Source organism: Moschus berezovskii, chromosome 16 (assembly GCF_049115385.1).
Source record: "Moschus berezovskii isolate FMDL1 chromosome 16, NW_MosBer_1.0, whole genome shotgun sequence".
In the NCBI taxonomy this organism is placed as follows: Eukaryota; Metazoa; Chordata; class Mammalia; order Artiodactyla; family Moschidae; genus Moschus; species Moschus berezovskii.
In genome coordinates this window covers 507,238-526,207 of record NC_142475.1, presented here as the reverse complement: position 1 = coordinate 526,207, position 18,970 = coordinate 507,238, and the positions used below count along the sequence as shown (strand labels likewise).

The 18,970-nt window shown below is 43.0% G+C and overlaps 1 protein-coding gene across 4 annotated transcripts in view; it reads left to right on the top strand.

Annotated features, from left to right (window-relative positions):
* The window catches only part of MTBP (MDM2 binding protein), a 67,263-nt gene extending 48,745 nt beyond the window's left edge, over positions 1–18,518 (top strand). For all 4 annotated transcript variants that reach the window (XM_088844637.1, XM_055431754.2, XM_088844639.1 and 1 more), the window contains 5 exons: positions 9,786–10,052; positions 12,295–12,535; positions 13,731–13,844; positions 17,253–17,318; positions 18,379–18,518. In XM_088844637.1, coding sequence (XP_088700763.1) covers positions 9,786–10,052; positions 12,295–12,535; positions 13,731–13,844; positions 17,253–17,318; positions 18,379–18,417 — 727 coding nt within the window. In that variant the 3' untranslated portion in view covers positions 18,418–18,518. The remainder of the gene's footprint in view (positions 1–9,785; positions 10,053–12,294; positions 12,536–13,730; positions 13,845–17,252; positions 17,319–18,378) is intronic.
* The last annotated feature ends 452 nt before the right edge of the window (positions 18,519–18,970 follow it).

Here is an 18,970-nt window from a genome sequence, read left to right as displayed (position 1 = left end):
AACGTGGCTGATCGTCTGTGACTGTGAAGCGTGACTGTAACACGCTGATAGAGGCTGAGGTAGAGAACCAAAGAGAAAATGCCAAAAAGCCTCAAAAACAAGCATCACAAACTCAAATAACCTGTCTTCTGTTGGTAAAAAAGGGATTTGTTGACGAATCAATTTTACATTTAAATGTCCTGTTATTAGTTATTGGATATTTTAGTTAGAATTATTTTGGCCCCTACTTTGTATATTGTATATAAATGTATATTTACAGTCCTGGGCACATTGATATTCTCTGGTCATTGTAAATGCTCAGAAACTATTGGATGAAAGGTATTCTCATTTGCAATTTGTTAATTGTGTGTATATTTTTATGGAATTTTAACTGACCTGTTTGAATAAAATTTCAAAGGGTTCTCTTACTTAGAATTAGAAGCATTAGCAGTTTCTGAGGTCATGTGTGCATCTACCATTTTCACTGGGACAAGAAAGGAAATGATGGAAATAATATATTTCAGGTTAAATTTGCAAGACCCTACTGATCCATGTTGCAAACTATTTCACATTCCTAAAGCAAAGCGTTATTTTGATTTTCCATAAGTGAAAATAGAAAAGGACTTGATTTACCTTGATCTCTTAGAAGCACCTTTATCAGTGAGCACGAGAGATATACTACTTTGGTTGTCTTGTAACTTGATCTTTATGTCACAAGACTTACTGATAGTTATTCACTCAGGGCCTAAAGACACAGAAGACTGTAAGACAACGATTTCGGCCCTTAAGAAACGCGCGCTCTAGCAGGGGAGAGAGAAAGACATGACGTTAGCAGGATGTAACACTGCCCAGCGCACGGAACAAGTCAATACCACAAGCAGAATTTCAGTGAGTGCATATGAAATAAGTTTGAAGGAGTGAAGAGGAATTCATCTGACCGAAAAGGCAGCATCTGTGGGAGGAATGAAAACCACACTCACAGAAAACTAACCAAACTGATCACACGGACCACAGCCTTGTCTAACTCCGTGAAACTGAACCATCCCATGTGGGGCCACCTAGGATGCCCGGGTCATGGTGGAGAGTTCTGACAGAACGTGGTCCACTGGAGAAGGGAATGGCAAACCACTTCAGTGTTCCTGCCTGGAGAACCCCGTGACAGCATGAACAAGCAAAAGGATAATGCCATTGAAAGATGAACCCCCAGGTCGGTAGGTGTCCTGTTGGAGGTGCTACTGGAGATCAGTGGAGAAATAACTCCGGAGCACAACGCGGCTGAGCCAAAGCAGAAATAGCATCCAGTTGTGGATGTGCCCGGTGATGGAAGTGAAGTCCGGTGCTGTGAAGAGCAGTATTGCAGAGGAACCTGGAACGTTAGGTCCATGAATCAAGGCAAATTGGAAGTGGTCAAACAGGAGATGGCAAGACTAAACATCGACATTCTAGGAATCAGTGAACTAAGATGGACTGGGATGGGTGAATTTAACTCATGACCATTACATCTACCACTGTGGGCAAGAATCCCTTAGAAGGTCAACAAAGAGTCTGAAATGCAGTACTAGGGTGCAGTCTCAAAAATGACAGAAGATCTCTGTTCATTTCCAAGGCAAACCATTCCATATCACAGTAGTCCAAGCCTATGCCCCAACCAGTAATGCTGAAGAAGCTGAAGTTGAACGGTTCTATGAAGACCTATAAGACTTTCTGGATCTAACACCCAAAAAAGATGTCCTTTTCATTATAGGGGACTGGACTGCAAAAGTAGGAAGTCAAGAAACACCTGGAGTAACAGGCAAATTTGGTCTTGGAGCACGGAATGAAGCAGGGCAAAGGCTAATAGAGTTTTGCCAAGAGAATGCACTGGTCATAGCAAACACCCTCTTCCAACAACACAAGAGAAGACTCTACACATGGACATCACCAGATGGTCAGTACTGAAATCAGATTGATTATATTCTTTGCAGCCGAAGAAAGAGAAGCTCTATACAGTCAGCAAAAACAAGACCAGGAGCTGACTGTGGCTCAGATCATGAACTCCTTATTGCCAAATTCAGACTGAAATTGAAGAAAGTAGGGAAAACCACTAGACCGTTCAGGTATGACCTAAACCATATCCCTTATGATCATACGGTGGAAGTGAGAAAGGGATTCAAGGGTTTGATCTGATAGAGTGCCCGAACAACTCTGGACAGAGGTGCGTGACATTGTAGAGGAGGCCGTACGAACAGCTGAGAGAAGAAGAGACGGCAAAGGAGAAAAGGAAAGATACCCATCTGAATGTCGAGTTCCAAAGAATAGCAACGAGAGGTAAGAAAGCCTTCCTCAAAGAAATACAGGAAAACAACAGAGTGGGAAAGACTAGCGATCTTTTCAAGAAAATTAGAGATACCAAGGGAACATTTCATGCAAAGATGGGCTCGATAAAGGATGGAAATGGTATGGACCTAACAGAAGCAGAAGATACTAAGAAGAGGTGGCAAGAATACACAGAAGAACTGTACAAAAAAGATCTTCATGACCCAGATAACCACGATGGTGTGATCACTCACCTAGAGCCAGACATCCTGGAATGCGAAGTCAAGTGGGCCTTAGGAACCCTCACTGTGAACAAAGCTAGTGGAGGTGATGGAATTCCAGCTGAGCTCTTTCAAATCCTGAAAGATGATGCTGTGAAAGTGCTGCAGTAAATATGCCAGCAAATTTGGAAACCTCAGCAATGGCCACTGAAAAAGGTCAGTTTTCATTCCATTCCCAAAGAAAGGCAATGCCAAAGAATGCTCAAACTACCACACAATTGCACTCATCTCACACGCTACCAAAGTAATGCTCAAAATTCTCCAGGCCAGGCTTCAACAGTATATGAACTGTGAACTTCCAGATGTTCAAGCTGGATTTAGAAAAGGCAGAGGAACCAGAGATCAAATTGCCAACATCCGTTGGATCATCAAAAAAACAAGAGAGTTCCAGAAAAACATCTACTTCAGCTTTATTGATTATGCCAATACCTTTGACTGTGTGGATCACAACAAACTGGAAAATTTTTGAAGAGATGGGAATATCAGACCATCTGACATGCCTCCTGAGAAATCTGTATGCAGGTCAGGAAGCAACAATTAGAACCAGACATGGAACAACAGACTGGTTACAAATAGGGAAAGGAGTACATCAAGGCTGTATATTGTCACCCTGCTTATTTATCTTCCGTGCAGAGTATATCATGAGGAACGCTGGGCTGAATGAAGCACAAGCTGGAATCAAGATTGCAGGAGAAATAATAATCTCAGATATGCAGATGACACCACCCTTATGGCAGAAAGCGAAAAAGAACTAAAAAACCTCTTGATGAAAGTGAAAGAGAAGAGTGAAAAAGCTCAGCATTCAGAAAACTAAGATCATGGCATCCAGTCCCATCACTTCATGGGAAATAGATGGGGAAACAGGGGAAACAGTGGGTGACTTTTTTGGGGCCATCTCCAAAATCACTGCAGATGGTGACTGCAGCCATGAAATTAAAAGATGCTTACTCCTTGGAAGGAGACTTATGACCAACGTAGACAGCATATTAAAAAGCAGAGACATTATTTTGCCAATAAAGGTCTGTCTTGTCAAGGCTGTGGTTTTTCCAGTGGTCATGTATGGATGTGAGAGTTGGAGCATAAAGAAAGCTGATCGCAGAAGAATTGATGCTTTTGAACTGTGGTGCTGGAGAAGACCCTTGAGAGTCCCTTGGTCTGCAGGGAGATCCAACCAGTCCATCCTAAAGGAGATCAGTCCTGAATATTCATTGGAAGGACTGATGCTGAAGGTAAAACTCCATTGCTTTGGCCACCTGATGCGAAGAATTGACTCATTTGAAAAGACCCTGATGCTGGGAAAGACTGAAGGCGGGAGGAGAAGGGGGCGACCGAGGATGAGATGGCTGGATGGCATCGCTCACTCAATGGACATGAGTTTGAGTGAACTCTGGGAGTTGGTGATGGACGGGGAGGCCTGGCGTGCTGCAGTCCATTGGGTCGCAGAGAGTCGGACACGACTGAGCGACTGAACTGGTGCGAGGAGTGAAGTGCAGTGGTACCGATTCTAGAGAGAGGAGATAACATGTTTGTTTCTGAATAAGACTGAGGGCGTTTACTGTACTGAGACCAGATCATTGTTGAGGCGGGAGGGAGAGTGCTCCTTGTTACTGTGGTAGCAGAGGCAACCTTTATTTTTGAAGCATGAACTCACACGCTCGGTTTGTGCCATTGAGAGAATCCCATTGTCCTTTGATAAACGGAGGTGGAGCGTTTCAAGGAAGAGATGTGAGAGGACTGAAGTGCTGCCACCGCCCTGTGAAGGAGAGTGCGGGAGCCGGCAGCACCTGAGAGCATCCGTGCCTGAGGCGGGGGGCGCACGGGGCCAGCACACAGTGAACGGCGGTTTCTGTGCCAGTCAGCCTTGTGAATGCACATGAAGGACGTAAGCGGAAACAGCAGTGAGAATCCTTTCCACCCATAAAATCATATTGGTAGCAAAGGGACATGAGCCAGCCAGCTTGGAGTCCAAATTGCTGCTACCTGTCTGGGAGGCTGATCAGTTCAGTTCAGTCGCTCAGTCGTGTCTCACTCTTTGCGACCCCATGAACCACAGCACGCCAGGCCTCCCTGTCCGTCACCAACCCCCAGAGTCCACCCAAACCCGTGTCCATTGAGTTGGTGATGCCATCCAACCATCTCATTCTCTGTCGTCCCCTTCTCCTCCTGCCCGCAATCTTTCCCAGCATCAGGGTCTTTTCTAATGAGTCAGCTCTTCGCATCAGGTGGCCAAAAGTTGGAGTTTCAGCTTCATCATCAGTCCTTCCAATGAACACCCAGGACTGGTTGGACCTCCTTGCAGTCCAAGGGACTCTCAAGAGTCTTCTCCAACATCACAGTTCAAAAGCATCAATTCTTCTGTGCTCAGCTTTCTTTATACTCCAACTCTCACATCCATACATGACCACTGGAAGAACCATAGCCTTGACTAGATGGACCTTTCTTGGCAAAATAATGTCTCTGCTTTTTAATATGCTGTCTAGGTTGATCATAACTCTCCTTCCAAGGAGTAAGCATCTTTTAATTTCATGGCTGCAGTCACCTTCTGCAGTGATTTTGGAGCCCAGAAAAATAAAGTCAGCCACTGTTTCCCCATCTATTTCCCATGAAGTGATGGGACCAGATTCCATGATCTTAGTTTTCTGAATGTTGAGCTTTAAGCCAACTTTTTCATTCTCCACTTTAACTTTCATTAGAGGCTTTTTAGTTCCTCTTCACTTTCTGCCATAAGGGTGGTGTCATCTGCATATCTGAGGTTATTGATATTTCTCCTGGCAATCTTGATTCCAGCTTGTGCTTCCTCCAGCCCAGCGTTTCTCATGATGTACTCTGCATATAAGTTAAGTAAGTATTATTTACTTAGAGAGTGATCAGTAATTTACCAAAAGCCATACAGTTTTTTATAATATCAGATTGATTACCTTTGCTCAATGATAAAATTAGTATATACACTGAAAATAATTTTGCAAGGGTACTTTTCACAGTGTTATTTCAAATAAATATTGGAAATAATGTCTAACTATAGGAGCTTGGTTCAATAAATTATAGTGCATCCATAAATAAAATTCCATGTAGCCACCAGAATAGCTAAAATTAAAGGCCGATAAGTATTGTCACACTTATTGTTCTATAAGTGTATAGAACAATCAGACCTCTCCAACTTTATTGGTGGATGTATAAAATGGTATATTTAGTTCAGAAAAGGGTCTGGCAGATTGTTATGAAACTGAACATAGCTCAAACCCTATGGCTCAGCATTTCCAATAGTCATTTTCCTAAGAGAAATGAAAATATACCACCACAGAAACACTTGTAAACGAACCCACAGAGCAGTTGTAGCCATAATAACCCAAACTGGAAATAGCCTTCTTTCCATCAGTAGGAGAATAGATCAATAAATAAACTGATGTGTGTGTATAACACAGTACTGCTAAACAGTAACGAGCAGCACGTGTACATGGAACAACGCCGAGCTTTGGTCTGTGGGGAAACAAAGAACAGTTGAAACATGAATTTGAGGAGTTTACAAGATGAAAGCCCCTTAAGCAAGTGAACAGAGCTGGATGTGACTCCGTCTCTTTAAGCTTGGGCCGCTGAGCTCAAGCTCGTGAACGTGCAGGCGAGTACAGTGACTCCAGAAACACGCTCTTTTCAAGTTCTGGTGGGAACTGTGTAGACCTGCTCAGTTCAACATAGATTACGTCTCTACTCTAAACAAAGCTGTAAGTGAAATTTTAGAGTAAATGAGAAACTGCAGAGAACACTCTCTTCTTCCGCTGCTGTGACCCTTGGGGGTCCTCGAGCTCTTCCTCTATTCAGGCTTAAGGAATATTTGGAAGAAATACATAAGCTGTTCAAGTGCAAATCAGTGTTTTCCAAAGGCAGAATGAAATCTGTCTGCTGTTGGCTCGTTTTTCACTTATTTCTGTTATCCTGGAGTGTAGGATCCCACTGATTGTAAGATGCAGCGTCTTCTTGAACAGCAAACTGCAACCCACTGTCAGACTGTGGCCGTCAGGGCCACACTTGCCTCTTGTTGCGTTGGACTTTCTTTCATCTATCCCATATGTTTGGGAGTTTTTCCAGCATTCATTGGCATTGCTCGGTGTGTGCTAGGCAGTGTCTTGTCTGTTTTGTATTGATAGGTTAGTACAGCGGTAGCTTCATTTTCTGTTAGGTATTTTTCTTTCTCTGGATACCGAAAGCGTTTGGCTATCGTTTTGCAAGAAAATATGGACGTGTACTCATCCATCTGCGAGCGAATGTTTACTTCACTGTTACCCGACGTGCGCCTGCTCCTGCTGCTCTGTTTGTTCCTTTCTTACTGGCAAAGTCAGTTCTTGTTTCAGTGCCAGATCATAGTAAAATCACTTTGAAGACATTTTAAATGGCGTAACCCTGCATACAGACAGCAGAAGAGACACAGGTGTACAGAACAGTCTTTGGGACTCTGTGGGAGAGGTGAGGGTGGGATGATTTGGGAGAATGGCATTGAAACATGTGTATTATCATATGTGAAACGAATTGCCAGTCCAGGTTCGACGCATGAAGCAGGATGCTCGGGGCTGCTGCACGGGGATGACCCAGAGGGAGGATAAGGGGAGGAGGGAGGTGGGAGGGGGGTTCAGGAAGGGGAACACATGTACACCTGGGGCGGATTCATATCAATGTATGGCAAAACCAACCAATATAATATTGTAAAATAATTAGCCTCCAATAAAAAAAATAAAGTCAACATGGCATTTAACATTCAGTTAAAGGCATGACAATGAACAGCTCTGATCAAAAGATGGTAAAACTGGAAGGAAAAAATCTGTGTCTTAGAATCAAAATCTTAGAGTAGGAAAAATTGTATTTGGAGTCAAACTGTACATTTTTTTCCTCTCAAAAATTTCCTGTAGGCTAATCAGGGATTACATTTCCTCTTGCCTACAGCTTGTCCTTAGCATTCATGGTTCTTAGTTGTATTCTAGATTGTCAGTTGCCCAGGATAGAAACAGGACTCATCAGTAATCCTTAGGGTTGCTGCTGATTTTTATTGAAATGTGTTTTATTAAACAACGGACTAGAGAAAGAATGTTAGAGAGTTGAGAGACCTAGGTTCTAGTCACTTTTCTGTCACGTTAACAATCTCAGTTTTCTCCCCTGTTAAATTCTTGGGTTATATCAGAGCTATTTCAGTCCTAGCTACACTTTAGAATCACCTGCTGCTGCTGCTGAGTCACTTCAGTCGTGTCCGACTCCGTGCAACCCCATAGACGGCAGCCCACCAGGCTCCGCCATCCCTGGGATTCTCCAGGCAAGAACACTGGAGTGGGTTGCCATTTCCTTCTCCAATGCATGAAAGCGAAAAGTGAAAGTAGCTCAGTTGTGTCCGACTCTTAGTGACCCCATGGACTGCAGCCTACCAGGCTCCTCCATCCATGGGATTTTCCAGGCAAGAGTGCTGGAGTGGCTGCCATTGCCTTCTCCGTAGAATCACCTGCTGCTGCTGCTGCTGCTGCTGCTAAGTCGCTTCAGTCGTGTCCGACTCTGTGTGACCCCATAGACGGCAGCCAACCAGGCTCCGCCGTCCCTGGGATTCTCCAGGCAAGAACACTGGAGTGGGTTGCCATTTCCTTCTCCAGTGCATGAAAGTGAAAAGTGACAGTGAAGTCGCTCAGTTGTGCCGACTCGTAGTGATCCCATGGACTGCAGCCTACCAGGCTCCTCCACCCATGGGATTCTCCAGGCAAGAGTACTGGAGTGGGCTGCCATTGCCTTCTCCAGTAGAATGACCTTGGTAGCTTTAAAAAAACAGTCCTAAGCTCCAGCCCCAGACCAGCTGAGTCCGAAACTCTGGGCACTAGCAGCTCATGAAAACTCTTCAGGTGATTCCGAAGTGCATTTGTGAGTTGACCCCTGAGTAAGGTGATCCTTATCCTTTATATGAAAGCTCGCATACTTAATTGGTCCAGGTCAGACTCTGAGGTCACCACCCGGGGTCTGATTCTGGGCTCTGCTCTCATCGTTAGCGTACCATGAGATTTGCCGTGGGAGAATAGAAACCCACTGTGATGGTGATGACAGCAGCAGCATGTATTTATTGACTGCTCTGCTGGCGGGTTCCAGGCACTGATTCTGAGTGCTGTGTCTGTACATTCATGGAATCTTCACAGCAGCGCTTTGAGGTAACTGCTGTGAATCTCATCTTGCAGAGGAGGCAGCAGTAGTGTAGATAAAATTAAGTAGTTTGGCCATGTTCACACGGCGGTGGAGGCAGACGTAAATTTGGGGAGCCTGGCTCTCTAGTATATACTCTTAGAAATCAAAATACGTGTCACCAGGGAAAGAGAAAGTCCTTAAAACCTCCTCCAGGCAATCAGATGTTGGGGTCATGATACACTCCTTAAGCATTGAACTAAAAGCTTATAGACCCAGAGTTCTGATTTAAGGAAGTTCAGAATCTACAAGAGGACAGATGACAGAGAGTCTGATGTCTGCAGTCCTGTCGCTGCATGAGGGACACTGTGAGTTTCCGTGATACATTGCACAGGGGGGCAGTGAAGGGTTCTCCAGCATCGTGTGTCTCATCGGCGACTTTCCTGATAAGCTTATCGGTTGTCCTCAACAACATGGGGACTCTAAGTCCAGAAGCACTCACTGAACAGACATCTCACTGATGCCGTAGATCAGATTTTGCCCGAAACCAGATCCACAGACAGCCAGACTTTGAAGAAAAATTTGTCAGTCAGTCTAAGGTGGAAGTGAGTTTCAAAGGGAGGTTTCAGAGTGTTCTGAGCTGTGTTTGGTGAGCCAGTTTGGAATGCCTTTATACCCTCCTAATCTTTGTGTTGAAAACAAACTTGCCCTTTCTAACGGAAGTCAGCATTTCACATCATTACGTATCAGCCGTGCTGAGGAATCAGAGGTTGGTAGAGATTTAGAAAGTATCAAAGCAGCAACTGTATTATTTTGAAAATAAACCAGAGGATTAACTTAATCTGTTGCCCAGAAACAGTCAAAGAGGAATCAGATTGTACCTCACTTAAAAAAAAATATTTTGCCATGTCATGTAGCAGATTGGAAAAACCTGAACTTGTGAGGGAAATTGGTTTTTCACTCACACCCCCAACAATTATTAGGAAGTTTCATAAGAACTTTTTAAGTAAATGTTTTGCTCTTTGCTAATGGCAGGAAATAGCCCATTGCTGCAGCAGAGTCTTTGATGTTAAAGATCTTTCTCTTGCTCAGGTACTGCTTGGATGACCGGAAGGCGTTAGAGAGAGATGGGGGATTTTCAGAGCTGCAGTCCCGTCTTATTCGTTATGAAACACAGACCACCTGCACCAGGGGGAGTTCTCCTGGACCCACCATGCTCAGCCCTCTTCCGTCTCCTGCGGTTTTGTCAGAGCCCACAAGTGTCCCTGACGGAGAAACTCTGCAAAGGGAACTTCGGACTGACTTCTGCCGAGTGAAAAGGAGATCAAAAGATGTGAACTGCCTTTACCCCCCCAAAAGGTGACGTGTGAAGTGCACACAATTAGTATCTTGATGGAAAGTGTTTTAGTCTTAGGGTAAATTTTTTTCATATTAATTGTTCATATTTTTTAAGTTGCTTTCTGTGTAGATTTTGAGTAACACTTTCATACCAGGAGTTTGTTTCTCTTGTGAACAGTTGATGATTATGCTTATAAGTTATAAAAAGAAATGACTTGGGGGAAAAACACACTCTTTCTGGCTTTATAATGCTGATCTACAGTCCAGTGGCACAACGATTGTCAGGTTTTTAACCCTTGGAACACTGGCGGTCTTGTCCATAGATAAAGCAGTTGAGTCGCTCTGTTGAAGAGAATATTGAGGGATGCAGTTTTTCTGCCTCTTTCCGCTGTCTGCTACCCGCACTGGGCCCTTGAACAAGGGGCTTCAGGATTGCGGTTTATGATTGAATCCGGGCCTCGGCAGTGAAAGCACAGAGTCCTAACCACTGGTACCATTTTAAAACAACTTGTTTCATATAAAATATAGCTTTAAAGCCTACATAATAATCCTATAAAAATGAGATTATTCTAGCTACTCTGTTTGCTAGCTAAATAAAATATCCAAATACTTGAACAAAAATTAGAAACTTATGAAATAAACTGTCTAATTTCTATTGAATTTATATATCTTTGGGACTTTTGTCAAATTTAGGTCTTTGGCACCTAAAACAAATGTTAAATTCTTATCATATGTAAGCCTTTCAAAAAGTATTAACTATCTTAAAGTGAAACTGTCAAATCTTCTTTTAAACAATTATAAGTATTAAGGACTTCCCTAGTGGTCCAGTGGTTAAGACTCCACGCTTCCTGTGCAGGGAGCACAGATTTAGTCCTGCGCTGATCTTAGCATGTCATGCAGTGTAGCAAACAATATAATCTATTAGAATACTGCTTCCCTGAAAGGAAATAACCAAATCATTGTTACAAGGACTTTGCAAATTCATGACACTTTTTCACCTGATAAAGCTAAAAAGCAAATCCATTAACATTTAGGATACTATGTTTTTTAGTAATTTTTTTATTTCTGACTGTGATTGATGTCTGTGTGTTCTAGAAAAGAGGGCAACACTGTGTCCTGTAGGTTAGCAGAATTGAAGAGTCTGAGACCCTTTCTTGGAAAAAGAAATTTAAACGTCTTAGAAAAATCGAAACAAAAGTCACTTTTGTAGTTTTATTTCTGTTTGTTTTAACAACTTGTACAGATAGTTTCATGGCTACAACCAGCATGATTGTTAGGGTTTCTTTATCAAAATTAACTTAATGGAAAAGTGTGATTACTTAACAGATGAGCACTGGGTCTGTGAACACTGCTGCCTGGAGTGCCATCTCTGGTTCTTGTGAGAAACTGTAAATTGACAGGAAGGGAGACAGTAGTATCACTTGTTGCTTCTCCTCTGAGCTGAAATCCTAGAATATTATTCATTGCCTTCTGTGTTCTCGTTTCTCATTTGAAGAGCTGAAGGAGCATCTGTGTGATGCAGCGTTGATTGCTTATTTAAGGCAGTAGTAGCAAGAAACTGCGGAGAAGGCAATGGCAACCCACTCCAGTATCTTGCCTAGAAAATCCCATGGATGGAGGAGCCTGGTGGGCTGCAGTCCGTGGGGTCGCTACTAGTTGGACACGACTAAGCGACTTCACTTTCACTTTTCACTTTCCACTTTCACACATTGGAGAAGGCAATGGCAACCCACTCCAGTGTTCTTGCCTGGAAAATCCCACGGATGGAGGAGCCTGGTGGGCTGCAGTCCGTGGGGTCGCTAAGGGTCGGACACGACTGAAGCGACTTAGCAGCAGCAGCAGCAGCAGCAGCAGCAAGAAACTGCGGAGAAGGCAATGGCAACCCACTCCAGTACTCTTGCCTAGAAAATCCCACGGATGGAGGAGCCTGGTGGGCTGCAGTCCGTGGGGTCGCTACTAGTTGGACACGACTAAGCGACTTCACTTTCACTTTTCACTTTCACACATTAGAGAAGGCAATGGCAACCCACTCCAGTGTTCTTGCCTGGAAAATCCCAGGGATGGCGGAGCCTGGTGGGCTGCCGTCTATGGGGTCACACAGAGTCGGACACGACTGAAGCGACTTAGCAGCAGCAGCAGCAAGAGACTGTGTCTGCTCTCCTGGGGTTTGCGTGTCGCCGATCATAGCTGTAGTGTTGAGGAAGGAAAATGAACGTGATTGGTGAGTCCCTTCATCTGTTTTCTGGTCTGTCTCCCTCAACAGACTTGTGAGATCTGGAAGTTCAGATTCTCTTCTTTCTCAGACGAGTGGCCATGCTCGCCATCACCACGCGGTCCCAGCCGGAAAGCTGCGGGCAGAGCAACCATTACCTGTGACGTGTCCCTCTGTTCTGAGCAGTGAAACTCCCGGAGTCACTGCCAAGGCCGGCTCAGGTCACAGAGCTGTGCGTGAATCAGAAACAGCAAGGCCCGCGAAGGAATCCCGATCACAGAAGCACACACGGGTAAAGATCTGCTTCCCGACGCCCTCAGTTCTGCACCGGAAGAAACATCTTTATTTGACTCCTTTCAGATGTTTGTCAAAAAAGTTTATCAGCGAAATTAAGTGCTCTGTAATTTACTTTAAAATAATACAAAGGAGTTCCTGGTGGCGTCTTGGTGAGGATTCCAGGCTTTCATTGCTGTGTCCCAGATTCAGTCCCTGGTTGGGAACTGAGATTCTGCCCTGTGGTGTAGCCAGAACAGTAGAAGTAATAGTTCAGTGAAAGAAGGGTAATGGGAACGTGCAGGTGGGGGTGTGAAGGAGCAGAAGGAGCCCCAGATGGATCCTCCTTATATATATATAGAACCAGCTCTTGTATATAGCTCTCATATATATATATTTATATACGTATAGAGCCAGCTCTTACACAGAGTCCTCATATATAGAGAGCCAGCTCTTACATGTAGTCCTAATGTATATATAGCCACCTCTTAATAAAGTTATCACATATATAGAGAGCCAGCTCTTACACAGAGTCCTCATAGATATAGAGCCAGCTCTTACATGTTGTCCTAATGTATATATAGCCACCTCTTATATAAAGTCATCACATATATAGAGAGCCAGCTCTTACATGTAGTCCTCATAGATATAGAGCCAGCTCTTGTATATAGTTCACATATATATTTATAATTTATATATTGTACATAAATATATTTATGTAAATGTATATAATTACAATCACATAATTATTTTGTTTATATATTAATATTTATTTATTATATATATAAATATGTGATGATTTATATATATATAACCAGCTCTTACATATAGTCCTGATATATACAGAGAGACAGAGAAAGAGAAGGATTTGTTACAAAATATTCTCTTTATAGTGTTTGAAATTTTCCATAATAAAAAAGAGGACACACCTGTATGTACATACCCCTGCTGTGCGTACCGCTCCCATTCTGATGCCGACTCAGAAGTCAGCTCATGAGCTCTCTTTGGATGCTCCAGTCCTCTCTGCCCGACAGATACCCTGTGACACGTGAGTGTGTCACTGTTTTAGGTCTCTTCTCAATGCTTTGGTCTTAACGAGCTTATCTATCTTTAGCATAGCTACATTGTTGTGTGATTTAGAGAACTCAGCTCTAAAGCTGAAATAGTATGTTTGTACCTCTTCCAAGAAATATTAGTCATATGTTCTGTTCAAGATACTGAAAGAAGTAGTTGCTGAAACCCTGAAGAAGCACAGGATTACGGAAGCGCACGAATGTTTCACTGCTTGCAGCCAGCGTCTCTTTGAGATCTCCAAGTTCTACCTAAAGGTATAGTGTCTTCTCTAATGATGGCAAAATCCAGGTCAAGTTCTAATGTTCCTATTTGACTCAAGGTAATATTAATTGAGTATTTTTTACACTGACAAATTATTGCCACATTTTTAAACGGAGATAGAAAAATTGGAGTCAAAATATTTTATGGTTGATTGTAGTTGTCATATATAGAAAACTATACCTTAACTGATACCCTCAGTGTTTCCCTAACAAGCCATTGACTTAAGTTGATAATAAGCTTCGGCTTATTTTATTTAATGTACTCAGGCAATTTTAGTATATAGTGAAGCTACCTGATGGAGTATCAAAACAACCAGTTTCTAGTTCTGGATCCACTAGTAGCTCATTGCAGGATGGACAAACCGGCCACTCAGATAACCATTTTGTGAAATTTAGGTGCTGGTAGACTCGCTCCAGCTTTCAGTTTCTGACTTGAATCACAATTTTACGTGGGTTTTTGATTAAAACTACAAATGGACCACAGATGGAACGCTTTCAGGTCCCTTGTAAAATCTCTCAAGAAAGACAGTATTGAAAGTACGAAAGCCAAGAAAAGAGAAAGGAAGAACGTAGCGGTGCTTTCATGCGTTGTTGGAGCAGGAAGCATGTGAGCAGCCTCGATGCCTGCCTGGGGCTGAGAGTCTAGACCCAGCACAGTCTCGGGCCTGCTCGGAGCCTGGGGACACCAGGTGTTGTGGAAGGTGGGGGCAGAGTGCCATGAAAAGCAGGAGTTAGAGAGAGGTCCGCAGAGTGAACGGGGAGCCTTCAACCTGCTCTGCACACCTTTCCCCACAGTGTTCGCTTTAGATGGCTGTATTACCCGTGGCTTTGCTCTCCCCCGCCCTGCGGCAGTGTGGGAAATAGTCCCTGGAGGAGAAACGCATGGGAGGCTGCAGTGAAAAGGCCAACGACCTCTTATTCACCTAGCTTATAAAGGTGCCAGTGAATAAGCTCTGCACACACAGACCTTCCAGTAAGATTTCACTGTCTTATTTTAAAATATGGCTGGACAGGGACGTCCCGGAAGCCCGGTAGCTACGACTCTGTGCTTCTGTCCCAGGGAGCACGGGTTTGATCCCTGGATGGGAACTGAGACCCCATGTGCTGTGTGCTGCAGCGGAAACAACTTTAAAATGCCTGTGTGACCGGACAACCTGGACTCAGCAGAGTTCTGAGGAAAGCATCTAACACAGCAGGTGTCAGAACACACAGGAGCTGAGGGGACGCGGGAGGAGCAGAAACCTGAAGAGAACGCCGTGAAAACTGGATGTCTTAGGAAGGAGATAATCGCATGTACAAAACAGAATGTGATGCTGTTTCCAAACGTGAGATCTCCTTAAAGTTAAAAATACAGTAAAATCACTGTGGTAGTCTACAGTGAGAGTAAGAAATTTGCCTGAAGTTAGTGTTGCTGACAAAGGTGAAGACAAACTGTTAACCCTGAGATAAGAGAATGGGGGGTTAACCTGAAAGAGCCGTTAAACCTGAGAGAAGAGAATGAGGGGTTAACCTGAAAGAGCCGTTATGCTCATAATAGATACGAGAGGAGAGAAAACCTCCAAAAATATACAAGGCATTCCAGAACCGAAGGATGCAAACCTCCTGCTGGAAAGGGCACACAGCTCGTCCCGCCTGGTGGATGGCAGCTCTACAAGCCCCGTCACTGTGGAAGGTCACATCTCCCGGAGGGAGAGAGAGCATTCCGTAAAAGTTTCCCGGGAGAGAAGTCGTTGACATAAAGATTCAAGAATAAGGTTGGCATTGGACTTTTCTAGTAGCCGCGTATGCCAAATGATAGAACGTCATCTTCACATTCTGAAGGAAAGTGATTTGCCTGGTGTTTTTATATCTGGCCCGGAAGTCAGTCTCAGGGACTCTCCGGTGGCTCAGACAGTGAGGAGCCCGCCTGCAGTGCAGGAGACCCAGTTTCAGCCCCTGGGTCGGGAAGACCCCCTGGAGAAGGGAGTGGCTGCTCTCCAGTGTTCTTGCCCGGAAAAGCCCATGGACAGCAGAGCCTGTGGGCCACAGTCCACGGGGTCGCAAAGGGTGGGACACGCCTGAGTGGCTGACACAGTAGTCAGTCAAGTGTGAAGACTCAGTAGAGACGCTTTCAGACTCAAGAGTCTGAAATGTGTTGTCACGTGTGTGAACTTTTGATGACTTTGTGAGGAGACGAAATTCAGTAGAAAAGGGACTGAATCAAGAAATAAAAGAACTCCCTAGTCTGGGAAAGGCATGTCCCAGTGGGACCAGGTCCGGGGAGCAGTGCGGCCAACTGCCGCAGGCTGCGGGAGAAGGGGCTCCAGCTTTTAAAGAATGCAGCGAAGAAAACCACAACGCAGAGATGAAAAGCTGAAGGGGGAGATGATCCGGTATCCGAGAGAGTTTGAAGAACTTGGCTGTACATTTAATCAGTCTTTTTAATCAGAGTTGTGGGGGTGGGGGCAGAGTTATGTACATGGAAAGCTAAGCAAATATAGTTCAACCACAGGATAAATAAAACATGAGATGAAAGAGAAATTATAACCGTAATATTACTTAGCTTGGGAGTAAACTTTATTTGCTTAAGTATAAAATGCAAACATTGACTATTTACTAATTAAAAAAAAAATGGTGGTGCAGCTGTTACTGAGAGGGAGCGAAGGGAGGTGGGCGGGCTCAGAGGCCTGAGTCCAGGGCGACAGCAGTCCCTGTCTGCAGGAGTCAGCGTATTATTGAGAACCATGAAGGCATAAATAAGAAACACGAGAAAGAATTGAAAGTGGCTGCTTCGATGGAGCATAACTTGGAAGCACAGCAGAGGACAGCTTTTTTGGTAATACAAGTGGATTTTTAAATTTTACGATTTAATTTGTTATAGGTCATTAATTTTTTAAAAGTCAGAGATTTCAGTTTTATGTCCGGTGTCATCCCCTCTGTGTCTGGAGTGAAACAGCCAGTAAGAAGAGAAAGGTAAAAGGCGTTCCATGTGAAAAATAAACATTGACTGAGTGTCCGTCTCCTGATAGCCGACGGTGGAGAAGGAAGCAGCAGCCGCTCCAGTGAGCTGGCCGGGAGAACTCCGTGGACGGTGGAGTCTGGGCTGCAGTCCGTGGGGTTGCAGAGTCAGACACGACTGAGCGCCTGAGCACACGTGCACGGCTGAGGACGGGCGTGGGTCTGGCCGCTGCTGTTGGGTTTATGAGCTCTTAGCAGCATGGACTTATGTACAGACGGGTGTATTTTGGTTAGAGAAGTTTGACCTTCCAGGATGGAACCAAATGATAATCTCTTACTATGATTTCTCACTCTTCACACTGATCATTGTAGAATGATTTAGTATCCTGTCAGGTTTATTTAATAATGACTTGGTCTTTGTAATTTAGTGTGCAGATTTGAAATGCTCTGTTTTGTTATGTTTAGGATCTTAAAACTTCAAGGGGTCTATTTGAAGAAATGAAGAAAACAGCAAACAGCAACGTTGTACAGGTAAACGTTCCCGTGAAAGTACATTCAGTCACGTTGCTATTTTGTTTCAGGGCGGCTAGGAGGCTGTAATATAAGCAGTGAGAATTAGTGAGTGGTCTTTTCAACCGTGTCCCTATGACCACTCATTAAAATAGTTAATAATGGACTTATGTAAGTAGGGTCTTTGGTAGTATTTAAGAGATTTCTCTGTTAACAAAAGAGCTTCTAAATTAATGTTCAGAAAGAAAAAAAAAGAACAATCCAAAGAGCTGGAAAAATTAATCCATTTTGATTAGCTGTTTTCAAAGCTTGGTTTAATTCTATTTTTAGTGATCCTTTAAAAACATATTTTCAAATAAAGGTGAGAAAATAGAGCAGTATCTTCATTTTGTCCAGTGAGAACACCACCAATTGTATTCTGTAACATAAGTTCACCAAAAAGTGTTCTTTAGCAAGGAAATAAAATGCGTGATTTTTTTTCTGGTTAAAAATCCATGATATAATATGTAAATATATATGCAAAGAAACACATACAATTTTAAAAAAATTTTTAAAGAGAAAATCCTTGGGATCACTATTCAGGCTGAGAAGTAAAACATTTCAGGAACCCTGGAAGCCCCAAAGAATCTCTTCCCCACCATATCCTACTCCATCACCTCTGGAAGTAAATGCTACATTGATTTTTTTGTGTTTGATAACCCTTTGATTTTTTTTTAAATGTAGTTGACGTATAATATTATATAGGTTACAGGTGCACAGTATAGTGACTCTCAGTGTTTGAAGGTCATACTCCACTTACAGCCATTATGAAGTTGGCTGTCTTCCCTGTGCTGTATGGTGTATCCTTGTAGCTTGTTTAATACATGATAGTTTGTGCTTTAACCTCCTCCTCCTGTATTGCCTTTCCCCCTTCCCCCTCCCCACGAGTAAAGGGTATTTTTAAGATAAAATGTATTTTTTAAGAGTGTGATGTGTTATTTTTGTCTTAAATTTTCTACCATACTCTTTTGAACAATGTACTTTTTTCTATCGCTTTTGTTTTCAAAATAATGGACCATAATCATATTTTTTCTCCCCGTAGGTGATTGAATGGGTGTTAGAAAAAGCAAGCAAGAAATAACACAGAATCATTCCCTTTGGATGATTATAAATTGGATGGATCTATTATATACCACTTCCTTCTTTAGTTTGAAAATTACAAATTTCAAACTTTATTCAAAGAATTAATGTTCCATTTCTAAGGAATTTCATAAATACCCTGTATTTATATAGTTTTGAAGTTGCTCAATGTAATTTTAGTTTGTATACTTATAGTTTTACTATATTTTAATTTTTAAAGTTAATATTTTTATGTGTGTTTAAAAATTTTACTCTTGGTTATTTAATTATTTCAATAAATAGAAAAAGATATTTCTTTACTTCTTGGTAAATGTCTCTGTTGTTGGGTAAACTGCTGAGTCTTAAGTAAGACATTGCCAGTGGCTTTTCTCACGTGTTACAACAGCTTGATTTATTGGATGACCCTTGGTTTAGAAAATATTGGCAAAAAAATTCATATACTTAGCTGTGTTCCCTTACCCCTGCCCTGGAGCTGCCACAGTTGGAGCTATTTATGTTTATTTGGGATGAAAAAAAGAGCAACAATTGTGAAAATAAGACACGGTGAGAATGAC